This window comes from Muscardinus avellanarius (assembly GCF_963383645.1).
Source record: "Muscardinus avellanarius genome assembly, chromosome: 9".
Taxonomy (NCBI): Eukaryota; Metazoa; Chordata; class Mammalia; order Rodentia; family Gliridae; genus Muscardinus; species Muscardinus avellanarius.
Window position 1 is genome coordinate 87959795 of NC_137795.1, and position 20010 is coordinate 87979804.

General features: G+C 55.4%; 1 protein-coding gene across 1 annotated transcript in view; it reads left to right on the forward strand.

Moving 5' to 3' along the window:
* SND1 (staphylococcal nuclease and tudor domain containing 1) overlaps positions 1-19771 on the forward strand; it is a gene marked incomplete at its 3' end in the record, with an annotated part of 461155 nt that extends 441384 nt beyond the window's left edge. The window contains exons 17-24 of the mRNA XM_080701065.1: positions 4591-4779; positions 10567-10708; positions 14257-14380; positions 15251-15320; positions 16418-16531; positions 17591-17794; positions 19553-19597; positions 19706-19771. Coding sequence (XP_080557191.1) covers positions 4591-4779; positions 10567-10708; positions 14257-14380; positions 15251-15320; positions 16418-16531; positions 17591-17794; positions 19553-19597; positions 19706-19771 — 954 coding nt within the window. The remainder of the gene's footprint in view (positions 1-4590; positions 4780-10566; positions 10709-14256; positions 14381-15250; positions 15321-16417; positions 16532-17590; positions 17795-19552; positions 19598-19705) is intronic.
* Positions 19772-20010: the final 239 nt, after the last annotated feature.

Sequence of the window (20010 nt, forward strand, 5' to 3'; positions counted from 1 at the left end):
GTAGTGAGACTTACCAACCTAGTGAAACCGTGTTTCCAAATAAATAAAATCAGGCTGGGGGTACAGATCAAAGTAGAATGTCTCTGGGTTCAGTCCTCAGTAACACACACACACACACACACACACACACACACACACACACACACGAAGAGTTGAACCCTGGTCCACTTGACTCCAAGACCCCTGTGCCTTCTACCCTGTCTCAACCCAGGCAAAATGTACACCTGACTCTGGGTTACATTCTGAGTGTAAAACTAGCTTCGTTCCCTGTGAGGCCGACAGACTAGTTGGAGAATGAAGACATTTGGATGCAAAATAAGTACCCCTACCAGGAAGTAAGGAATTATCATGATCTTGATGAAGCGTTTTCATGGCCAACATTCTTCTAGTGCATAACATACTTATATTAGCTCAATAATCATCATAACAAATCCTTTAGGGTAGGCGCTGGTACAGTCCCAAGTTCACAGCAGAGTAAGCAGAGGCACAGTTAAATGATTCACCGGAACTCACGCAGGTGGCAATCAGCTCCCGCCATGCCCCTTCCTCAGGGCGGCACCACCCACCCCTTCCCACCGTCTATGTCTCTGCGCTGTCGCTTCTCATCTCCCACAGGTTATGCCTTTGCCAAGTGCATACTCACTAAATTCATTCACAAGGCTGAGATGGACGCTTGTGGCGCTTCTGTGGTCGTTTGTGGACATGCGGAGATGCAGAAAGCCCGAGTGGCTCAGCAAGCACATTCCCATCTTAGGAAACAAGGCGGTGCTCTGCCTTCCCGCTGCAGCTCCCAGATAGAAACGTGTACTTTCTGTGGTCAGCTTAGTGCTGTCCCTTTTGCTGTTTGTTTGTGTGTAGGTGCACGCCCACTTTTTGGTGATTTTAGACTTTAAAGGGTCCCAAGCAGATAGTACCACAGTGCTCCTAAGGTCAGGAAGGCTGAGGTGTGCCCTGAGGAGAAAATATGTGTTTTAGTTGTTTCATTCAAACCTGATCTAAGTTACTGTGTTATTGGCTGTAAGTTCAATATAGGTGAGTCAGATATGTAGAAAAAAAACAAGGTGTCTTAACCAGAAGCTCATCTGAAATAAGGTTATATATTAATCAGTTGACGAAAGTAGTGTGACCAGAGGCTCCCAGGAACCCAAACCTTGTATTTCCCTTAGGAGCATACTTGGTATTCTCCAATTCAGTGTTCATGGTCACTTTACAGAGTAGAACTACCATGAAAGTGTGTGTGTATGTGTGTGTCTCCCTATATTGCCCGGGCCAACCTCAAACACCTGAGGTCAAGCAATTTTCCTGCCTCAGTCTCTCAACTACAAGCAAATGCACTATGCCCAGCTTGTATTGTTTTTAAGTAAGGGGAAAACGACCGAGAAATTTGAGCCTTCATCTTAAACAGAGAATTAGAGCTTATCCAGACATGGATCCACACACTCTTACAGTTTAGCTACAAATTCCCAGCAGTCAGTGTAGAGGAGGAGCGTGGTAAAGGAAGCGCACACCTTCTGGCCTGGGAGCGCCCTGCGTAACCTCTGCTTACACCCACTAGGGCTGAGGTATGTCCCGAGGGGTGGACATGGTGAGGAGCTAGAGAGGCTTCCAAGTGACTCAGGAGCCAGCAGAAACAGGAGCCCTGCCACCTTCCCTTGGGAGCCTTCATTTGATTGAGAAATTACTGTGGCGGTGGCAGCTGTAACGAAAGGGGAAGCAGAGCCCCACAGGCGACAGCTTTATCTCCCTCTATACCCAAGATGGATCTGGTGGCAGCACAGTGCCCAAGGCCAGAGATTTCTTTTCCCCGCTGCCGGCTGGGCCCAGGGACTTGTCAAGCCCATGTTAGCACGTGGTTGCAGGCAGGCAGAGGCTGGGTAAGTGCGAAGTCAGGTCCTACCGGCCAAGGATCCCCTGCTGTACCCTGGCGGGACTGGCCCAGGTGTTAGTTGCTGCTTCTCTTTGGAGAAAGGTATCTGGATTCTAGCCTCTCAGGAGGTGGTATCAATTCAGGACTTGCTGCAGAGTCTGAGTGTGGCACCTTACAGGCTGAGAGGGATTGAGCCTGCCTGGTTGCCCCAGCAACCCATCTCTGAGGTTCTTACATCAGTCCCAGCAACCCGCTGCAGGGAGCCACACAGCCCACCACAAGCTGGCCGAGGCCTGACTACCCTGGAGGGAGGCCGTGTGGCTGTGCAGTGCTGCCACCTTTAGCTTTAGGGAAAAGACACTCGGCTGCTACACCTGTGGAGGGCAGGAGAGCAGGGGATGGGGAAGCTGTGTGGGCCTGGGCTGTGTTTGCTGGGAACTGAACCAGCTTCCATTGTTCCCACTGGGCATGCGTCTCCCAAGCCTCCAAACACAAGGCCAGCGGCCTCTCTGGGCTCTCACTGCCACCCCAAGTTCTTCTGGGATCTGCTGCTCCTGGCCTCAGCCTGTTTGGTAAAGTCTGACAAGTTAAGACAAAGGAGAGATGGTCTAGGCAGGTGTGGTGGCGCACGCTTGTAATCCCAGCATTTGGGAGGCTGAGACCTGAGGATCGCGGTTCACAGACAGCCTCAGCTACTTAGTGAGGCCCTCCGCAACTTAGTGAGACCCTGTTTCAAAATAAAGAATAAAAAAAATAGGCATGGGGTGTAGCTTGGAGGTCAAATGCCCCTGGATTCCATCCCTGGACCAGCCAAAAAAAAAAAAGAGAGAGAGATGGTCTTCACACGTAACACCTGCCCGTCACAGCTCTGACCCCAACGCTGCAGGCCCGTCAGCCGTGCCCAGTCCTCCCCTGCAGGCAGGCTCGTTCCTGCCATGCCCTGTCCTTTGCAGGGCGGAGCAGAGGGGCCAAACGCTCAGCACTGTTGCTCCCAACTGCACTTCCTCACACACGCTGCTCCTGCAGTAAGGTGATTACCAGACACAAGAGAGCAAAACCTATTTTAGAATCTACAAGCACTAGTTGCTGGTTCCTCCAGCTTCCGTCCCCAGCACCACAGTGCGGGCATCATGTCCTCCCAGCCACAGAGCTGCTGAGCCACAAGGTCCCGTGAACCTGGATGGTGGAAGGAGCCAACATTACCCCCGTGGAGAGTAGGGAAATAGGTCCAAATGTGGCTGGCAGAAGAAAAGACTGCTTAAACAGGAGGCAGTGGAAGGTGAAGGAGGGTCTTGTCTGCTCAGAGGCAGTGTGGAGGCAGCTGTCAGCTCTGGAGTTTGTATCTGCTCTGCCCCTACTAGCTCAACTTCTTTATCCATGCCTTGGTTTTCCCAACCCAGAAACCAACAAGTCACACTGGATCTGAGCCTTCAAACACAAGGCACAAATCTGCATGGACCCTGTGTAGAATCCTTTTTTCTGGCCCTAATCTGTACATCCCCTCGGTTCCACACCCCAATCTCAAGTGTTGTCCAGCTTGCTTTTCCACTTGATTAGCTATGGCCTGGAGCAGGAAGAGGCACTAAAGAATGGGAAGATGTGAGGCCCTGCCCTGGCCCTGCCCTCCTTGCTCCCTACCACCTTCTCTGGCCCCCTCCCCAAGCCGCCTCTCTAGGCTTCCGAGGAGTTGATGTCACTGGCTCCCTGCCCTCGTCCCTACTAGCCCTCTGCCATGCCTCCAGCTCAGGCTTTGAGAATTCCCAGGTATTTAGATATTCATTTTATTGCTTAATCGAGCTTGAAGCCGTTTAAATTAATACAAGTTTTTGCACTTAGCAGCAAAGGCTTTTATAGGCCCCCTTAGTAGAAGAAAGAGGTCAGGAGAGAATCAGGGAAGGAATTTATCCTGGGCTATTGCCTTCCTGAGGGGCGGGGGCAGATCAGCTGCGGTGGAGGGTGCCACTCTGAGGCCGCCCTCTTGCAGGAACAGTTAGTTCCAGGTCTGAGGTCCTGGGTCCAGGGCCCTTGGTAGAAGGCACCCAGGAACCCTTGAACCCTGTGGAAATCCTGAGGATTCTGGGGTTCCATCACAGCCTGTGGCCCAGGATCTGAGCTAATGGCAGCGACCAAGCCCTTCTAGTTGATCCCTCTCAAGGAGCAATGGAGTTACCCCTGTCTGCCCCTATGTCTTAATGCAGCTCCTACCCACATCTTCCTGCCTCGCCGGTCCTCTCCTCTCCTGGCTCTCTTGAAGCCACTTTAATTACCTTCATTAAACATTCATTCTTTCAGCTCTTCCAGGAAGAACACAGTCTCCCTCTCCCCGGGGAGCACCTTGCTCCCTGAGGCCTGCCTTGTTCTAGCACAGAGCTGGGGTGGATGCTGACGGAGAGCCGGCACAGCCCTGACCTGTCTGCCACTTACCTCGCTCCTGGTCCCCAGCCACACACACGGGCACACAAGCGCTCACACAGCTGATGTGACTTCCTCGCTTGCACTAAGGAGAATCAAGTGTACCCCAGCAGCTCCCAGCCAAAGGGCAGGGAAGGGGGCAGTGAAGTGTGGTGTCTAAGAGGACATCGAGTGCCCGGTCACCACGGGCCCCTACTCCTCCACACCCTGGGGACAGCCACCCACGCCTGGGTGCACCCCTCCTCTGGAGACTTACCCCCTGCAGGCGCAGGACTGTCCCCACGGGCTAACCCCCGCCTTTCCGTCCCCAGGTGGAGGTGGAGGTGGAAAGCATGGACAAGGCTGGCAACTTCATCGGCTGGCTGCACATGGATGGCGCTAACCTGTCCGTCTTGCTGGTGGAGCAGGCGCTCTCCAAGGTCCACTTCACTGCAGAGCGCAGCTCCTACTACAAACCCCTCCTGTCTGCCGAGGAAGCCGCCAAGCAGAAGAAAGAGAAGGTATGCATGTGGCAGCTCATTCCCCAGCATGTGGCGCTCTCGCCCTTCCCTTCCCCACACCACTAGAGGTGTCTGCTTCCAGAAAGTGGGCCCAGGTGGCTCTGTCACTGCACACAGAGTGAGCTGGCACGGTAGTGACTTCAGACCTCACTTGGAGGCATCATGTACATTCAAGGGAGAGGCCGCCGGCCTGAGTGACCCTGGCCACAGGCCTGTTGCAGACCTCAGTTGGGCCTGGGCTACCAGCCTGCTTTGTGGACTTGCCTCAAGGCACCATCTGGAAGGTGACCTTGAAGCCATGGGAGAAATATCTGGGGAGCCCCTGCTGAGGAGAACCTGGCCCCTCCTCCTTCCTGGTCCTGACCCTTCTCCATCAGCACCCTCTGAGGGACCTCAGGGCCCATGTCTGAATTTCCTTCACATTGCCCTGCAGGGAAGCAGCCCCGAGAGATGCATAAAACTGTTAGGACAGCAGATTTACAGCCCATCAGTCTCTGCAGACACTGCATTGAAGAGACAAGGGGGGTGGGTCACAAAGCGGCTTTGGGAAACAAATTGATGATTAAGGAAGTCAGTGGTTTGGGGATGAGAGCCAGGCTCAGCACCCTGTACTGGCCTGTCTCCATTGACTTACAGCCCAGCCCCGATAATGGGGATAAATCAGTCGGCCACCAATTTGTCAGGGCTTCTCTGAGCTTGAGGAGGATTTCGTGGGACAGCCGTGCTGAGCCATAAATTTGTTCTAGGAATAAATGTTTCTTCCCCATGGGGCAGCCATCTGGCTCAAAACTTGCTTCTCAGAGCCAAGGCCTAGACCCCTGCCAACAGAGTGGGGGGCTTTGAGCCCTAAAGATAGCGTATTCTTCCCAGCCCAGAGCAGCTACCTCCTCATCCAGGGTCTCTTTTCCTCCTGGGACTGGCCTGAGGACCACTGTCCTGGATCTCTGTTTTTTTCCATCTCCTGGGAATTGGGGCAGATGACCACCCTTTGGTGGAAAACATGTAAAGCATAGGTAGACAGACTGCCCCAGAAAGGTGGCTCAGAAAGCTAGGACAGGTAAGAGGAGCTCGCTGCCATGAGGCTCGGAAGAGGCTCCCCTTTCTTGTTCCTGTTTCTGATCACACCAAACCCCGTCTTCCCAGAATGGTGGGGGAAGCAGGCAGCCTCAGCTCCTACAGGAAAGGAGTCACACACTTCCTCTTGGATTTCCTGCTGGTGACAGCTCAACTTAAGACTGCCACCCCCGTGTTCTCGCCTGCTGCAGGGAGATGGTGGCGAGGCGTTGCCGGGCCTCTTGTTACAGGGTGGGACCTTCAATGGAGAGACTCGCTGGGGGCAGTGGGGAGCAGCAGGGGCAGAGACCATGAACTGAGGCACCTTTGCCCAGGCCTGCTCCCGAGCTGCTCAGCAAATTGCTCATCTTGACCCTCCGATGTGGGCCAGCCTCTGTCCTCTGACCCAAGAGGAGGCAGAGAAAGACAGGGCAGGGAGTTGGACTGGGGCGGGGGGAGGGGAACATTGCATTCCTTTCCAGGTGCTGAGCTGGGCATCATTATTTACGTACAGTAGATTTGTCTGAAATGCCCAAGTTGTCATTTCACTGGTGCCACTTGATGATGCTGAGGAGTAATTACCAGTGATTAATTACTTACATGGGCTGCGTGCTTAAAATGCAATGCACAATTTTTAGTTCTAGGCTGGCCTGCCTCCTCTGTCCCTCTAAAGCCAGTTCCTGTCCACTGCAAGAACCCTGAGGAACTAGACTGGCTTTCCTCCTCCTGGGAGTTCTGGTTCCTGGAAGCAGCATTGGCAGAGCCTTGACGCAGTCCTCGTTTGGCTGTGCTCAGATGAGAAAATTCGGTGGCCAGCTGGGGGACAGTAACCCGGTGTCTTAGGTTGCTTCTCACCCATGCCCCTTGAGGGCTGTCTTACTTTCGGGGGTGGGTGGTCATCTCAGCATCAGAATGAATAAACGTTTGCACCTGTGAGCTAACCAAGACAAGGTAATGCTGAGATTTCCTAGACCAAGCACAAGGAGGAGCCTTCGGCCGAGGTGATGGCATCACGTGTGTAGCCATCAGTGAGTGTGTTTGTCTGGGGGGCCTGACCCTGCTGGTTGCCCTGTATGGGACTTGGCTGCCCCCCCACACTGAGTTTCATTCCTCCCTGTGCCCTTGGGGATGACTCCTCAGCCACGAGGCTGGCAGGACCCTCCTTAGGGGTTCTGTGCAGACCTAAGGACCAGGGAGGGATGTGCAGATGGCAGATGTGTCACAGGTATGCGCGGACACACACACACACTCCCTCATGCCCAGCAGGGCCTTGGACTGGGCTGGATATTAGCCACTGATTGGCTTTTATTGAGCTAGGCTTCCCTGCTGCAGGCTTAAGGCCTCCACCACCCTGGCCCCATGCCAGCCCCACCTCTCAGGCCTTGTGAGTAGCAATATTAAATACGATTTAGAAAGGAAAGACTCCAGCCAGTGGGTACCCAGTACACACTCCCCATCCCTAAGCCAGCTTAGGGTTTCCCTGGGAGGGAAGGGGGAGAGGAAGGGCTAGGCCTCTGCTCCTGACCTCTTGGCCTTTCTGTGCCCAGCAGAGTAGGCTTTTTACCCTGGAGGCAGCCATAGCAACAGAGGCCCCTAAAAAGCCTCAGGCTATAGAAGAGACCTGATCAAGATAGGAAGGTGCCTGGGACAACTGGAGGCCTCAGGACAGAACTGTGTCCTGGCCTCAGCCCTAAAGCAGGAGAGGCACATTCTCCAGTCCAACCACAAACCACCACTGCTCAAGCAGACAAGGCATCTCCAAATTAACGTGGCCTGCAGGTAAGCCCACTCCAAGGGTAGCCTCCCAGCACCCCGGGGCCCCACTGCTTCGGCCAGACTCAGGCTCTCCTTTGCCCAGCACCTTGATCATAAACCAAGCATCCTGGGCCCTTCCCCTGAAGATCCCTATAGGGAGGGCAGAGACTTAAAACACCAACTCTATGTGCACACTGCTGTTCCTTCTGCAGGAGATCTGTGGGTTCTTCATTGTGTCCCCAGGAGTCTGGGAAGAGGACTATCCACCATGGGGAGTCCCCAAAACAAGTGTGTTGTCAAGGATCTGAGCTCTGAGAGCCTTGGAGTAGCTGTGGGGAAACCTGCAGTGTCGTGCCAGTGCATCGGTCTCTTCCCGCATGGGCTCAGCAGAAGGGCGCTGTACAGCAGTAAGGGCAGGGTGCATCCTTGTTCTGAGGGTGGGTCAAGGACGGCCAAGCCTGTCCCAACCGACCAACTCCATCCCACCGAGAAGCTACCTGGCCTGGTGGTGTTTACCATTTTTCTATGGCCACTGGCTGCCAAATTCTGCTGAGCTGGCCTCCTCCACCCACCACAAGAAAGAAGGAACCCTCGAGGCTTCATGGTCTAAAGGGCCAAGTTCAGCCCTCTCTCAAGATATTAGGGTTCCTTTCTCAGGAAAGCTCCCCATCTCCTACTCTTAGATAGGGTGCTTCTAGGTGACTGTGGATGATTACCCTCTAGTGTGGAGGCACCTAGCTTTCACTGTCTTCTCAACTCAGGTGGAATTGTGCGTGTGCGCAACACGCGTGCACACACACACACACACACACACACACACACAACCATTGCCGAGGGAACTCTGGGGACCTGTCACAGAGCTGGCCTCAGTGCTGGGGGGCCGAGGGCCATCCCTGAGGCTTTTCTTACATCATCCATGACCTCAGCTAGCTGCCCACCTGAGCTCGTCCTGGATCCTGGATGGAGGCTCCTCCCCTCCCCAGAGAGGAAGCCGAAGCTGTCGCCTGAGGCTCTGCCACTTGAGGCATCATTAGCAGTTTCTGCTCTCACCCTGTCAGTCTGTTCCCAGCTCATCAACACAGCAAGGCACACCTTCCCCCACAGCCAAAGGAAGCAGGGCGGGGCTGGGATGGGGACCCCAAATGACGCCCAGGGCCAACTCAGGAGCCAGCACAAGGGCTTGTGTCTTTACTAAGCTGCGGGCCTGTTGTGGTTGTCTGAAGTGCTGAGAGATGGGGGGGCACTGGGGCAGGAAGGTGACTGGGATGCCGCAGGGCTCAGCTCAGCTACGTAAGGTAGTGCTGACAGTCTTGTGTCAGAGGCAGTGTGAGTCCCATCGATTCTTGAGCTGCAAAGGTCCCAGAGGACCTGGGAGCCCAGAGTCAATAGGAATGACCAGCCGGTAGACACTTACCTGGGGAACTTCCCCAGCCTCATCAGGGCAGAGGCATTGAAATCATCCATGTCCGTTCCCCACAGCCCCTCCCGGGAAAGTCTACAATACCAGAGTTCTCTCCCTGTGTGGGCAGATGGGCTCTTGAGGGTTAGGCCGGGCGGCTGAACGGAGGTGAGGCTGTGCATTCGAGTCCTGCAGCTCATTTCCTTTCCTCTGGCCAGCCAGGGTGAGGTGTTAGAAGCAGTGGTACGTGCCAAGATCTCTGGGTGGTGAGGGGGGGTGGTGATGGTGACAGGTTTGGGATGCTCAGAGTCTGGGAAGTGAGGGCTCAGGAGCTGTTTGCATGGGAACTCAGCCACAGAGCAGAGGCCCCTCGAGGCGAGAGCCACCTCAAAGGCATCGCCTGCCCGGACTCAGAAAGTCCTCTTAGCTTCAGTCTGAACCTCAGGCCCTTGCCTCCCCTTCTGTGGAAGAACACACCTGTAAAGCCAGAGTGTGAGCTCCAGCTGTGACCCAAGGAGCTTCCTTCGGCATAGCTTCCTGCCTCCAGCTGCTTCCTAAGGCCACCCAAGTGCCTGCTAGTCGAGAGGCACCAGCTCAGTGACCTGGGGGAGTCTTTCAAGGGAAGAAAGGAGACCCAGAGCCAGGACTTGGCTTGAGCAAAGTCAAACAGTAGTCACGGGACAGGAGGCCGTGGCTCCTCATATAAGCTTCCCGGCTGCTCAGAGCGGCCTTTCCCTCCAGGATGGCCGGGCAGTGCCATCATGCCCCAAAGAGCTGCCCCAGTTTGCCCATGTACCTCAGTTTCCCCATGTGTAAAGCACATACTATATTTACTCAAAGGGTTGCTGAGGACTAAATGAATTGATATTTGGAGAATGTTTCGAGTGGCACCCGGCACTGGTGAGCACGGAAGTTGGCAGCCAGCACTTGGATCATCCCGTTCCCGTGCCTGAATCCATGGGACCCTTGTGTGGTCCAGTCCCCCGCACTCCCCTACCCCCTTCCTGCTGCTCACTGGATGCCACCTCCCTCCCTGCTCTGACAGGCCTCAGTACTTGGATAATCTCCTGGCCGCAGGATTGGACTTGACGCGCTGTCACGTCGCATCAGTGTCTGAGCCACTGCAGCCCTGACAGCGCGGGGCTTGGGGACGGTGGGGAGGAGGGCGGCCCAGCTTCCCGCTGAGGTCAGAGCAACCTGCTGGAAGTGAGGGCGAGGAGAACAGGAAGGCTGCTGAGGGGCCTTCTCGCACCCACACTTGGGGTGCTGGAGCCTGGTTTTTGTTCTTGTTTGGCTTGCTCCAGGACCTTTCTGACAGATCCTAATTGGGTAAGCTAGGGGTGGGACCCAGACCCTGGCATCTTTACTAAGTTCCCCAGTTGTTTCTGCTGTGTGCCGGAATTTGAGAGCCTCTAGATCAGAACTTTAAAGCACCCGTCCTTCCCTCTCGGAGCCCCAGGGGCTGGACCCAGCAGGATTGAGGTGCCCCACAGTGACCCCCTCATACCTTTGCCCACAGCCCCTTTCCTGGTGCCCTCTGACTCCCCTTCCTGTCCCCTCCCTCTGCTGCCCATATATAGATCTGGGCTCACTATGAGGAGCAGCCTGTGGAGGAGGTGATGCCGGTGCTGGAAGAGAAGGAGCGGTCCGCCAGCTACAAGCCAGTGTTTGTGACCGAGATCACTGACGACCTGCACTTCTACGTGCAGGATGTGGAGACCGGTGAGTGTGCAGGCTCTGCGCTCATAGCTCCTGCCACAGCCCAGCCCACCTCAGGGAGGGGACCCCCGGCTTCAGTGGGAGGGAACAACGCAACCCAGGGTCCCAGGCACCTCCCTTCAGGAGCTACACTGCTGTTGCTGCATTCCCAGATTCTTGGGCCTGAGGGTCATCTCAAGAACCCACAAGTGAGCCCTGGAGGGGACACGGGCATATGGCGAGGATGAGCAGGTCCTCTGAGGACGAGTGAGCTAACGGACTTGTCTAGGTGGTGCTCTGAGACTCTTAGGTAATGGCTTTGCTCCCAGACACCCCTGGCTGGGCTGGGCATGAGGATTTGTAGCCCTCGGAGCCTGTCGGGAAGCAAGGAGCAGGTCGTCTGTACGTGGTCCAGCACCAGAGATGGCTCAGCCCCTCTCCCTCCTGGCTTCCTGGGACAGAGTGGGAGCCGCCTGGGCTCTCTCTGCTGGGGTTTCTCCTTCTCTAGAGGTTAGCATAACTGAAGTGGTGGCCAGTTTCCATGGCAACAAGCAGGCTCTAGGGAAGTCATCCCCTGGCCATCTGAAGGGGACCTGGAGGACCCTCTCCTCCCTCCTGTCTTTGAGGGCTGTGCGCTGTGGCCAGGGTCAGGGTCCCCTGGGCAGAGACCTTGGGCTTCAGGAGGACAGAGGGCACTGGGGACCACTCTGGCAGCAGCTGGCCCTGCTTCCCATCTCCTATGCTCTCCCTCCCCTCCATGCCACCCTGCACAGGAAATGGTTTAGTTGGGAGCAGAGGAAAAGGCTCTTAGAGCTGCATTTGGCTCCAAGGAACCAAATCCTGGCAGAGAGGTCAGGGGGTCTGCAGCTGCCACTAGCACCTCAAGTGGGCAGCCCGTGATGGCGGGATGCAGCGCTGCCCCCTCCACCCCACCCGCCCCAGCCACTCCAGATTGCCAACAGCCTCGTCTCAGCCACTTCCCCTCTAATGATATTTCCCAGGCAGCTGCTTTTGTGGCAATGTCATTTCACCAAGGAAAACCTGCCCACTCTGGCCCTGGGCTGGCAGAAAATGCAGGGGAGGGGTAGAAATGGAGCTGGTGAGCCTTCAGGATCAGGTTCTCTTGAGGTCAGCTGCGATCCTGGCGGAAGCTGGCCCAACAATCACCTTGGAAATGAACTCAGGAGACGGCCAGCCTCCAGGCCCGGGTTGCGTGGCAAGGAAATGCCAATTTTGTGAAGTGCTCTAGGGAGGAATAAGAGTTATTGATGAGCCAGGTGCAGTAGCACACGCCTGTAATGCTAGTACTTGGGAGACTGAGATGGGAGGATTTCAAGTTCAGAGCCACCCTCAGCAACTTAGCAGGACCACTTCAAAATTAAAAGGGCTGCGGGTGTAGCTTGGAAGTGGAATCTCCCTGGGTTCAATCCCAATACAAAAAAAAAAAAAAAAAAGAAAAGCCGGGTGTGGTGGCGCACGCTTGTAATCTCCGCGCTTGGGAGGCAGAGACAAGAGGATCGCGCAGATTCTAAGCCAGCCGTGCTGGCTTAAGAGACCCTGTTTCCAAATAAAAATATAAAAATAGGTCTGGGAGTGTAGCTCATAGGTAGAAGGGCTTCCAGGAACCCCAATACCACCACACACACACACAAAAAAAAAAAAAAAAGCCAGGTAATCAGAGAGCTGAGAGCAGGGGGGCTCAAGGTAGACCTTATCTGGTGTAATTGGTGCCAGCATGCTCCACCTGGGGAGGATAAGAACTGGCTCTGCAGTGTCCAGGAGCAAGGTTTGCAGTACTTAGCTTTCCTGTGACTCCCCTGCCACATGACCCCCACCCTGTTGTCTCCAGCAGCTCTAGGAAGCCACGATACTGAAGGGAATGCCACCTGAGACAGAAAATATGGAAAAAGAGAGAAATTGAGAAAGCCATTGCTCTCAGGATGTGGGGAAGGAAGGAGTGGCGTGTGCGTTTCATGACACACCACCTGGATTTGTGGGCCCCAGAAAGTGCCCTGCTGCCCTCAGCCAGCTCCATAAAACCCATGAAAATAAACCCCGGGATCCACAGGCTCCCTCCTGTGAAGCCTTTCATCTCCTTCTGGAGGACAGCCCCTTGCCCTGGCCCATGCTCTCACTGAGCCTACTTTTGGGAAGGATCTAATGAAAATATCGACATAGCCTGCGAATGACCGAGCAGGCTCTGCGTGAGGACCTGCCTGTTAGCAGAAGGCAAAGACTGCCCCTCTTGCTTTGAAACAAAACAGTCCATGAAAACAGAAGCAGGCCAAGTAAGGAGAGGCTCCGTAGTCCCTGGAGTGTGACTGTGCAGCAAGGGGCACTCCACAGAGGTTCCATCCTGGGTCAGGGAAGGGCAGCTGCTCCCTGTGTCCCCATGTTCACACCAAGTCGTGCAAGGGCGAGGACTATGGCCCTGCACAGCCTGAGAGTGGGCACATACCCTGTGTGCACATGCAGAGATCGTTTTCAGTGCAGTTGAATTATTAAGCGCCCTACATGCACTGGGGATTCTACTAGGCCGTGCGTGAGTAAACAGAAACAAGTGAGCTGTGGTCTGTGCCCTGAAGGAGCTCGGTGTAGTGACAGAAACATATGCACAGACAAGGAACTTACAGGACTGAGGGTGGCACGTGTAACAAGAAGAAACATGTGTTCTGCACCTGCTACCCTGGGGCCTTCAGCCCTGGAGAGAGGAGTCCCAAGCTTATGCCACATATCCACAGCCCTGTCCCTGACTCCGAGAGAGAGGGGTCACAAAGGGTCTACGCAGAGCTAGAGTCAGAGCCAGCCAAAGGGACATAACAGAGAAGTCGGGGGACTGACACTGAGCAGAGTGGGGGCAGGGAGGGTACAGCAGGAACAAACAGGGAAAATTGAGGAGACCTCAGATGTGGAGAAACCTATGGGCAAGCAGCAGGGACACTGACCAGGGACAGTGAAGGGCAGGGCAAGCAGAGGAGTCAACGCGCTGTCCCCATTTGAGAAGAGGTACGAAGGCAGGAGGTGGGAGCCCAGCTAGGGATCCTGCAGGTGCTCATCAACGTAGATCTAGCAAAGTGACGAGGGTCAGGCTGGCCCCGTTTAAGTAGACTGGGGTTCTGGAACCTGCTCCCAGAATTCCTTTCTCATCTTGTATGGCTCCAGTTCTGAGGTCCTTTCCTATCCAAGGTTGTATGGGACCCATCTGTTATCTCCACCCTTGCCCCCAGGAGACACCGGACAAAGTGGCTCCTGTCACTCATACCTCTGTGGCCCGGGCCAGGAGCTGGACCTTGTTGAAATGAGGTCCCGAGTGACCGGCTCTTACCTACCCACCTCCTCACCCAAAGCCCAGACACGTTCCCAAGAGGCTTACACCCCAACCTGTAGATTAGAACAAGGCCCCACGTTGAAGTGGAGAGCATGAAGCCTGCGTGAGACCCACGGAGGACCATCCCACGTGGGCTGGGGCAGCTAGGGCCGTAGTAACCTGCAGAATTTCACATCCTGCTCAGTGCCCAAGATGAGGCTTCAGGAACACAGCATCCAGGTCTCACTGCCTCTTGCTCCCACAGGCACCCAGCTGGAAAAGCTGATGGAGAACATGCGCAATGACATCTCCAGCCACCCTCCCGTGGAGGGCTCCTACGCCCCCCGCCGGGGAGAGTTCTGCATTGCCAAATTCGTAGACGGAGAATGGTAAGCCATGTGGACCACCATGGAGTCTTAAGCAGGCGGGAGAGCAGGGCTGTCCTCCAGGCACAGGCCACAAAATTCTATAGCTCAATTTCATGTGTTTCCCTTCATACATGCTTTCCACTGGTCTTTTGTGATGGCACCTGCCACCTCTTCAGGATGTCACTCCTCTTCATCCATGGCCATCTGGGGCCTATACTTTGGCCCATTGGCCCCCTGTGACCAACCAAGCTCAGGAGGACAAAGTGCTGTCCCTCCTCTCTCCTGGGGAGTGCTGTGCAGTGGCAGTGGTGGCTGGCTGGCTGGGATTCTGGGTGACATAGCCCTCACCCCTCCCAGGAAGAATGATGTCAGGGGAGGGAGACCGGCTGGTTTACACTGAGCCCAGACCAGCCGCCTGACCCTCCACCTCTGCTGTCTGGGACAGGAGCAACAGCACCCACAGGCCGGAAGAAGGTCACTTATGTGTGATCTGCCAAGGGTAGGGCCCATGGCCTTCCTAGGGTGACGAAGAGTCTTGGATGTGTTCCCTGCTGCGGCCTCCCAGACAGATCTGCCGGCTAATTACAGCTGCTGTTTAGTGCGCTGGGTTTAAACAGCAGACATCAATCTAGTCATTAGTCTTGTTGCTTTATGCCCCAAGGACACATTAATCTGCTCCACATGCTCCTCTCCCTCCTCCGCTCCCAGCTCTGCTCTGACTCCATTAGATGGTGTCCACAGTGCCCTGAGGCTAGGCCTCCATGGAGCCCAGGAAATGCCCTCTGACACGAGGATCCCCGGGGCACAAAATGCCGGGTCCCCTGCTACAGCCCCAGGGAGCCCAGCGTCCTCCGGGCTGTGCCTCAAGCTCTGCCCATGACACCATTGCAGGTACCGCGCCCGAGTCGAGAAAGTCGAATCTCCTGCCAAAGTACACGTCTTCTACATCGACTATGGCAACGTGAGTGTTGGGACGGGTGGAGGAGCAGGTAAGGGAGGGGCGGTCAGGCTTAGTAATCCCCTAGGTCAAGGCATCTGATCTCTTGAAGGTTCCCCTGAGCTCACTGACAGACCATGCACATTTGGCCACCTCTGCTGATGGCGAACAGGCCAGGCCCCAAGTGACCTGACAGGATGGGTGTCTGTGGCCTACGAGCACTGATGGGTCTCACGACTAGGCCCCAAGGATGAACGCCCACCACATCCATGCTTCCCCTCCGCCTATCATCTCTGAAGAAGGGCCCAAGTAGCACATGAAAGCCTTCTGTGCCCCACAGCTCCTGGTCCTGTGCTATGCTGAACTGTGGTTTTCCTTCTGCAGAGCCAAAGCCTATCCAAAGCCAGCTAGCTGAGAAGGGACATTCAAGGGTGACCAGGTGCCTGGCACCCTTAGGAGCCTCAGCCTACAGCCAGGGCTCTGTTGACAAATCCTGGGAGATTCAGTGGTTCCAGCAGCAGGCATGGGAGAGGTTGTAGTCGAGGAGTGTGGTGCTCCTGCGACATGGCTGCAGTCATCCACTCTTCTTCCATACCCCCTTTGTGGACTAGTGCTAAAGATCTGCACAGAGAACTCAGAGCTGGGCCCTGCACCCAACTTACCACCTGGAAACACACCAAAGAAGAGGTCTGACCAGGCCGGATTGGCCCCATCCACCTAAGCAATACCACAGCCGGCCTGGGCACTTCTTGGTGTGCCCCTCCAGCCCACGGAGAAGGAGTCAGGAAGCCCCGTGGAGGGAAGGGTCTTGGAAGGCAGTGGGAACAGTGAGTGAAGTAGAGGTCACCACAAGTGTCTCAGGGGGAGCCACCAGGTGCCCGCACAGGGCCTGCGGGAGAGGGTGTGTGATCACGGCTTCCCGCCAACTGCTGGCGCCAGTGAGTCGTGCTTTTCCAGGACTTTGCCAGCTGGGGAAGCCTGTGCACGTGGCTAAGAGGAACCCAGTTGTGGGGCAAAACAGGGAAGGCCTGTTTGAGTTGGGATTCCCAGAGGCCCGGTTGTCCTTGAGTACAAGGGAGCATCAAGTGTGTGACGCTGTGGGCCTGGTGCTTCCTTTGCAGAGAGAGATCCTGCCGTCCACCCGCCTGGGCACCCTGCCACCTGCCTTCAGCACGCGTGTGCTGCCAGCTCAAGCCACAGAGTATGCCTTCGCCTTCATCCAGGTGCCTCAAGATGTGAGTCCAGGCAACTTCCTCCAACACCGCCGGTCCACTGACACTCGGCCACCGCTGCGGCCCGCACGGCTGGCTGGGAAAGATAGAAATGGTGGTGATTTGCCCCCTAGTGACAGAATCAAGAGGTGGGAGTGATTGGTTCTGACCATGGAAATTGAGGGAAGGTGCCACGGACGCAGCACCTAGTTCTTGAGAAGCAGGAAGGCCTGGTGAGCCAGGGCTCGTTTGGGCAAAGACTAGGCCAGCACAGCCAGGCCCTAGGGGGCTCGCAGGCCCTGGCAGGAGACGAGAAGGGAAAGGTGCATTAGGGCTGAAGACTGTGGTCTTGTCAGTGCCAGCAGTTTATTCTCTGTGCTGTGGGTGGGAGGGGAAGTGGTTAAATTTCCAGCTGAAGAGTGACAGGCGTGATCAGATCTGTTTCTGAGTTGGCTCCAATGGCACTGTGGGTGGTGGAGACCGAAGGAATGGCTGGGAGATGAGCAGTGGCCCAGGCTAGAAATGACAACAGCCTTGCCAGGGCAACTCAGGTGGGATGCAAGGGAGAGGATAAGGTGTCAAGGAGCCTGGTATGGTGGTACACACCTGCGGGAGAGGGTGTGTGGTCCAGTAGTTGGGAGGCTGGGACTGGAGGATCTGAGGTTCCAGGCCCATGCATGTGATAATTTAGCAAGACCCTGTTTCAAAAAAATAGGGCTGGTCATGTGGCTCAGAGGTAGAATGCCCTTGGGGTTAATTCCTAGTACCACACACACACACACACACACACACACACACACACACACACACAAAGTAGCGTTGGATTTCCTACATGTAGGTGTGTTGCTTTGGGGAAGGAAAAGAAGCAATTTGGGCTGTGGGACCTCCAGGCGGCTGTACAGCTTTCAGTATAGAAGAAATAAGACCTAGAATTATGGATTTAAGTACTAGAGCCTTGGGAATGTAGGAGATAACCCTGCCGGCCGCGCTTTCTTGGAGGTCTGTGGGCAGGACCCGGGGCTCAGGCAGCTGCCGTTTAGCTCTCGGGCATCCCTCTTACTGACCTGTCTTGTTTCTGCCCAGGAGGACGCTCGCACAGACGCAGTGGACAGCGTGGTCCGGGACATCCAGAACACTCAGTGCCTTCTCAACGTGGAACACCTGAGTGCCGGCTGCCCCCACGTCACGCTGCAATTCGCCGACTCTAAGGGCGACGTGGGGCTGGGCCTGGTGAAGGAGGGGCTGGTCATGGTGGAGGTGCGCAAGGAGAAGCAGTTCCAGAAAGTGGTACGTGACGCGGAGTGGGACTCCCACTGTGGGGCAGGCCCCAAGCATTGCCTGCCCGCCCCATCCTCACAGCCGACGGGACTAGGGACTGCACCCGGAGCCAGAGAGGAAGCGGGGGATCCACCATCCTGCTGGTCCTGCTGGGGAAAGATAATGGATTTGGGTTTGTTGGGGTTTAAAAAAAAAATCTAATTACATCCCAAATTAATTGGCTGCGGGTTTGGCTGAGAATGCAGCTACAAACTAGAGCGGAAAGTTTCCCTTTGCATGTACCCCCAGGTGATAGGCTAGGCCTGGGCCAGGGGCTGTGCGGAGAGGCTCAAAGCCAGCCTTGCTGTCTCACTGCGTCACTTTTCTGCAACATACAACTCCAAGTCCTAGCGCCCAGGGCCACCTGGAACCACGTCACCTACGAGGCAGCACCACAGGGCCCCAAAAGATGGCACAGCACTCCTCCTGCCTGCGTGGTAAAGCCCGGGACTTGGGTCCTGGGAGCACCACCATAAATGAGATGGGGAGGTCACTGAGGGACCTGTGTTCCAGCAGTGAGGGTGCTCCCTGCCTCTGCCTCACAAGCTGGACCACGGGCAGGGGCCAATGCCTGGGCCACGCCTCGCTCTGTTCCATCATTGCTAAGTTTGGACTCTGGATGCCAGGCATCCTCATACATGCCTAAGTCCTTCCCTCGCCTCCCAAGTACCAGCTGGGGCAAACCAGTGAGCCTTCTCAGAGGGCAGGGCAGATGGGAAGTTACGCTTCTTCACAGCGCTGCTGTGCCATGGCTGGAGCTGGGGGGGGAGGGTGCAGAGGTAGCACCTGAGCCCTCCCCACAGCCCCCAGAGACAGGGTGTGGAAGCCAGCTTCCCTCCCCTTTACCCTCGGCCCACCGCTTTCCCTTTGCCAGGGCTGGTTCTGCACACCGATGGCTCTTGGAAAGAGGACGCCAGGGTGAACTGCTGCTCTGTCTCAGAAGAAGCACAGCCCCCCTAGTCCTCCCCTGGGAGGCCCCCAGTTGCCTCAGATGGCCTCTAGGAGCTTAGCTTATGTTTCCCTATAGAATCGGAGATCTTAATGTCCCCATATGAAACTACCCATGATGTCTCTGGTATCTAGAAATTCGTTTTGCCCCAGTCCCTGAGGTAAACACCTACCGTGTATTCATTCATTGAATCATTCTCCCAGCAAATATTTATTGAGAAATAGCATCCCTGCCCTGTGGAGCTTATATCCAAGGATGCGGAGACAAAAATAAAAACAAACATGAGTAAATTAAATAGGATGTTAGGAGTTGATAAGTACAGGCGAAAAGAAAAAATAGAAGTAAAGGCATCAAGAGTGCGGGGTATGATTTTAAGTGGGGTCATGTGAGGCTGCATTAGGTTGATAGTTGCTATGCAAGGTGGTGCACGCCTGTAATACCATTATGTGGGAGGCTGAGACAAGGCAATCATGGTTCAAGGCCAGCCTTAGCAACTTGGACCCTGTTTCAAAATAAAAAGGGCTGGGGGTGTAGCTCAGAGGTAGAATGCCCCTTGGGTTCCATCCCCAATACCAAAAAGGAACAGGAACTCGATCTTTATCAGAGGTTTGAAGGGACCAGATAGGTGGCCCAGGATAGGTGACAACCATCACTGAGGTGGACATCAGGGGACAGATACACTGTGGAGCTTCCTCTGGGGAATGGGGCGCCAGGGTCATTCTGTCTGCTTAGCTAAGTGTCTGTGTTCTGACCACTCCTCTTCCTTTCTTGTCTCTCAGATCACAGAATACCTGAATGCCCAGGAGTCAGCCAAGAGCGCCAGAGTGAGTTCTCACTTCGGGCCCCCAGAGGGTGCTCAATTGAGAGGCCTGACCCCATGGGTTCCCGGGGGCCCCTATCCCTGAACTGCTACGTTCTATTTCCTCTCACAGCTGAACCTGTGGCGCTATGGAGACTTCCGAGCTGATGATGCTGACGAGTTTGGCTACAGCCGCTAAGGAGAACTGTGCCTGGCCTCCAGCACCGCTCACCCAGTACCTCTTCCTCTGCCAGGAGTGTGTTTTCAACTCCAGCCTCGGGGAGGGGTGTAGGTTGGGTCCAGCTTTGCTTCAGCATTTGGAAACGTGGGTGGCATCCGGGCTGGGTGTGGCCCAAGGCTTGCTGGGGGCAGGCCATCATCCTCCGGGTGACGGCACTGCTGGCCATAGTCTCTCCCAGCTGATTTTGTACTTTTATT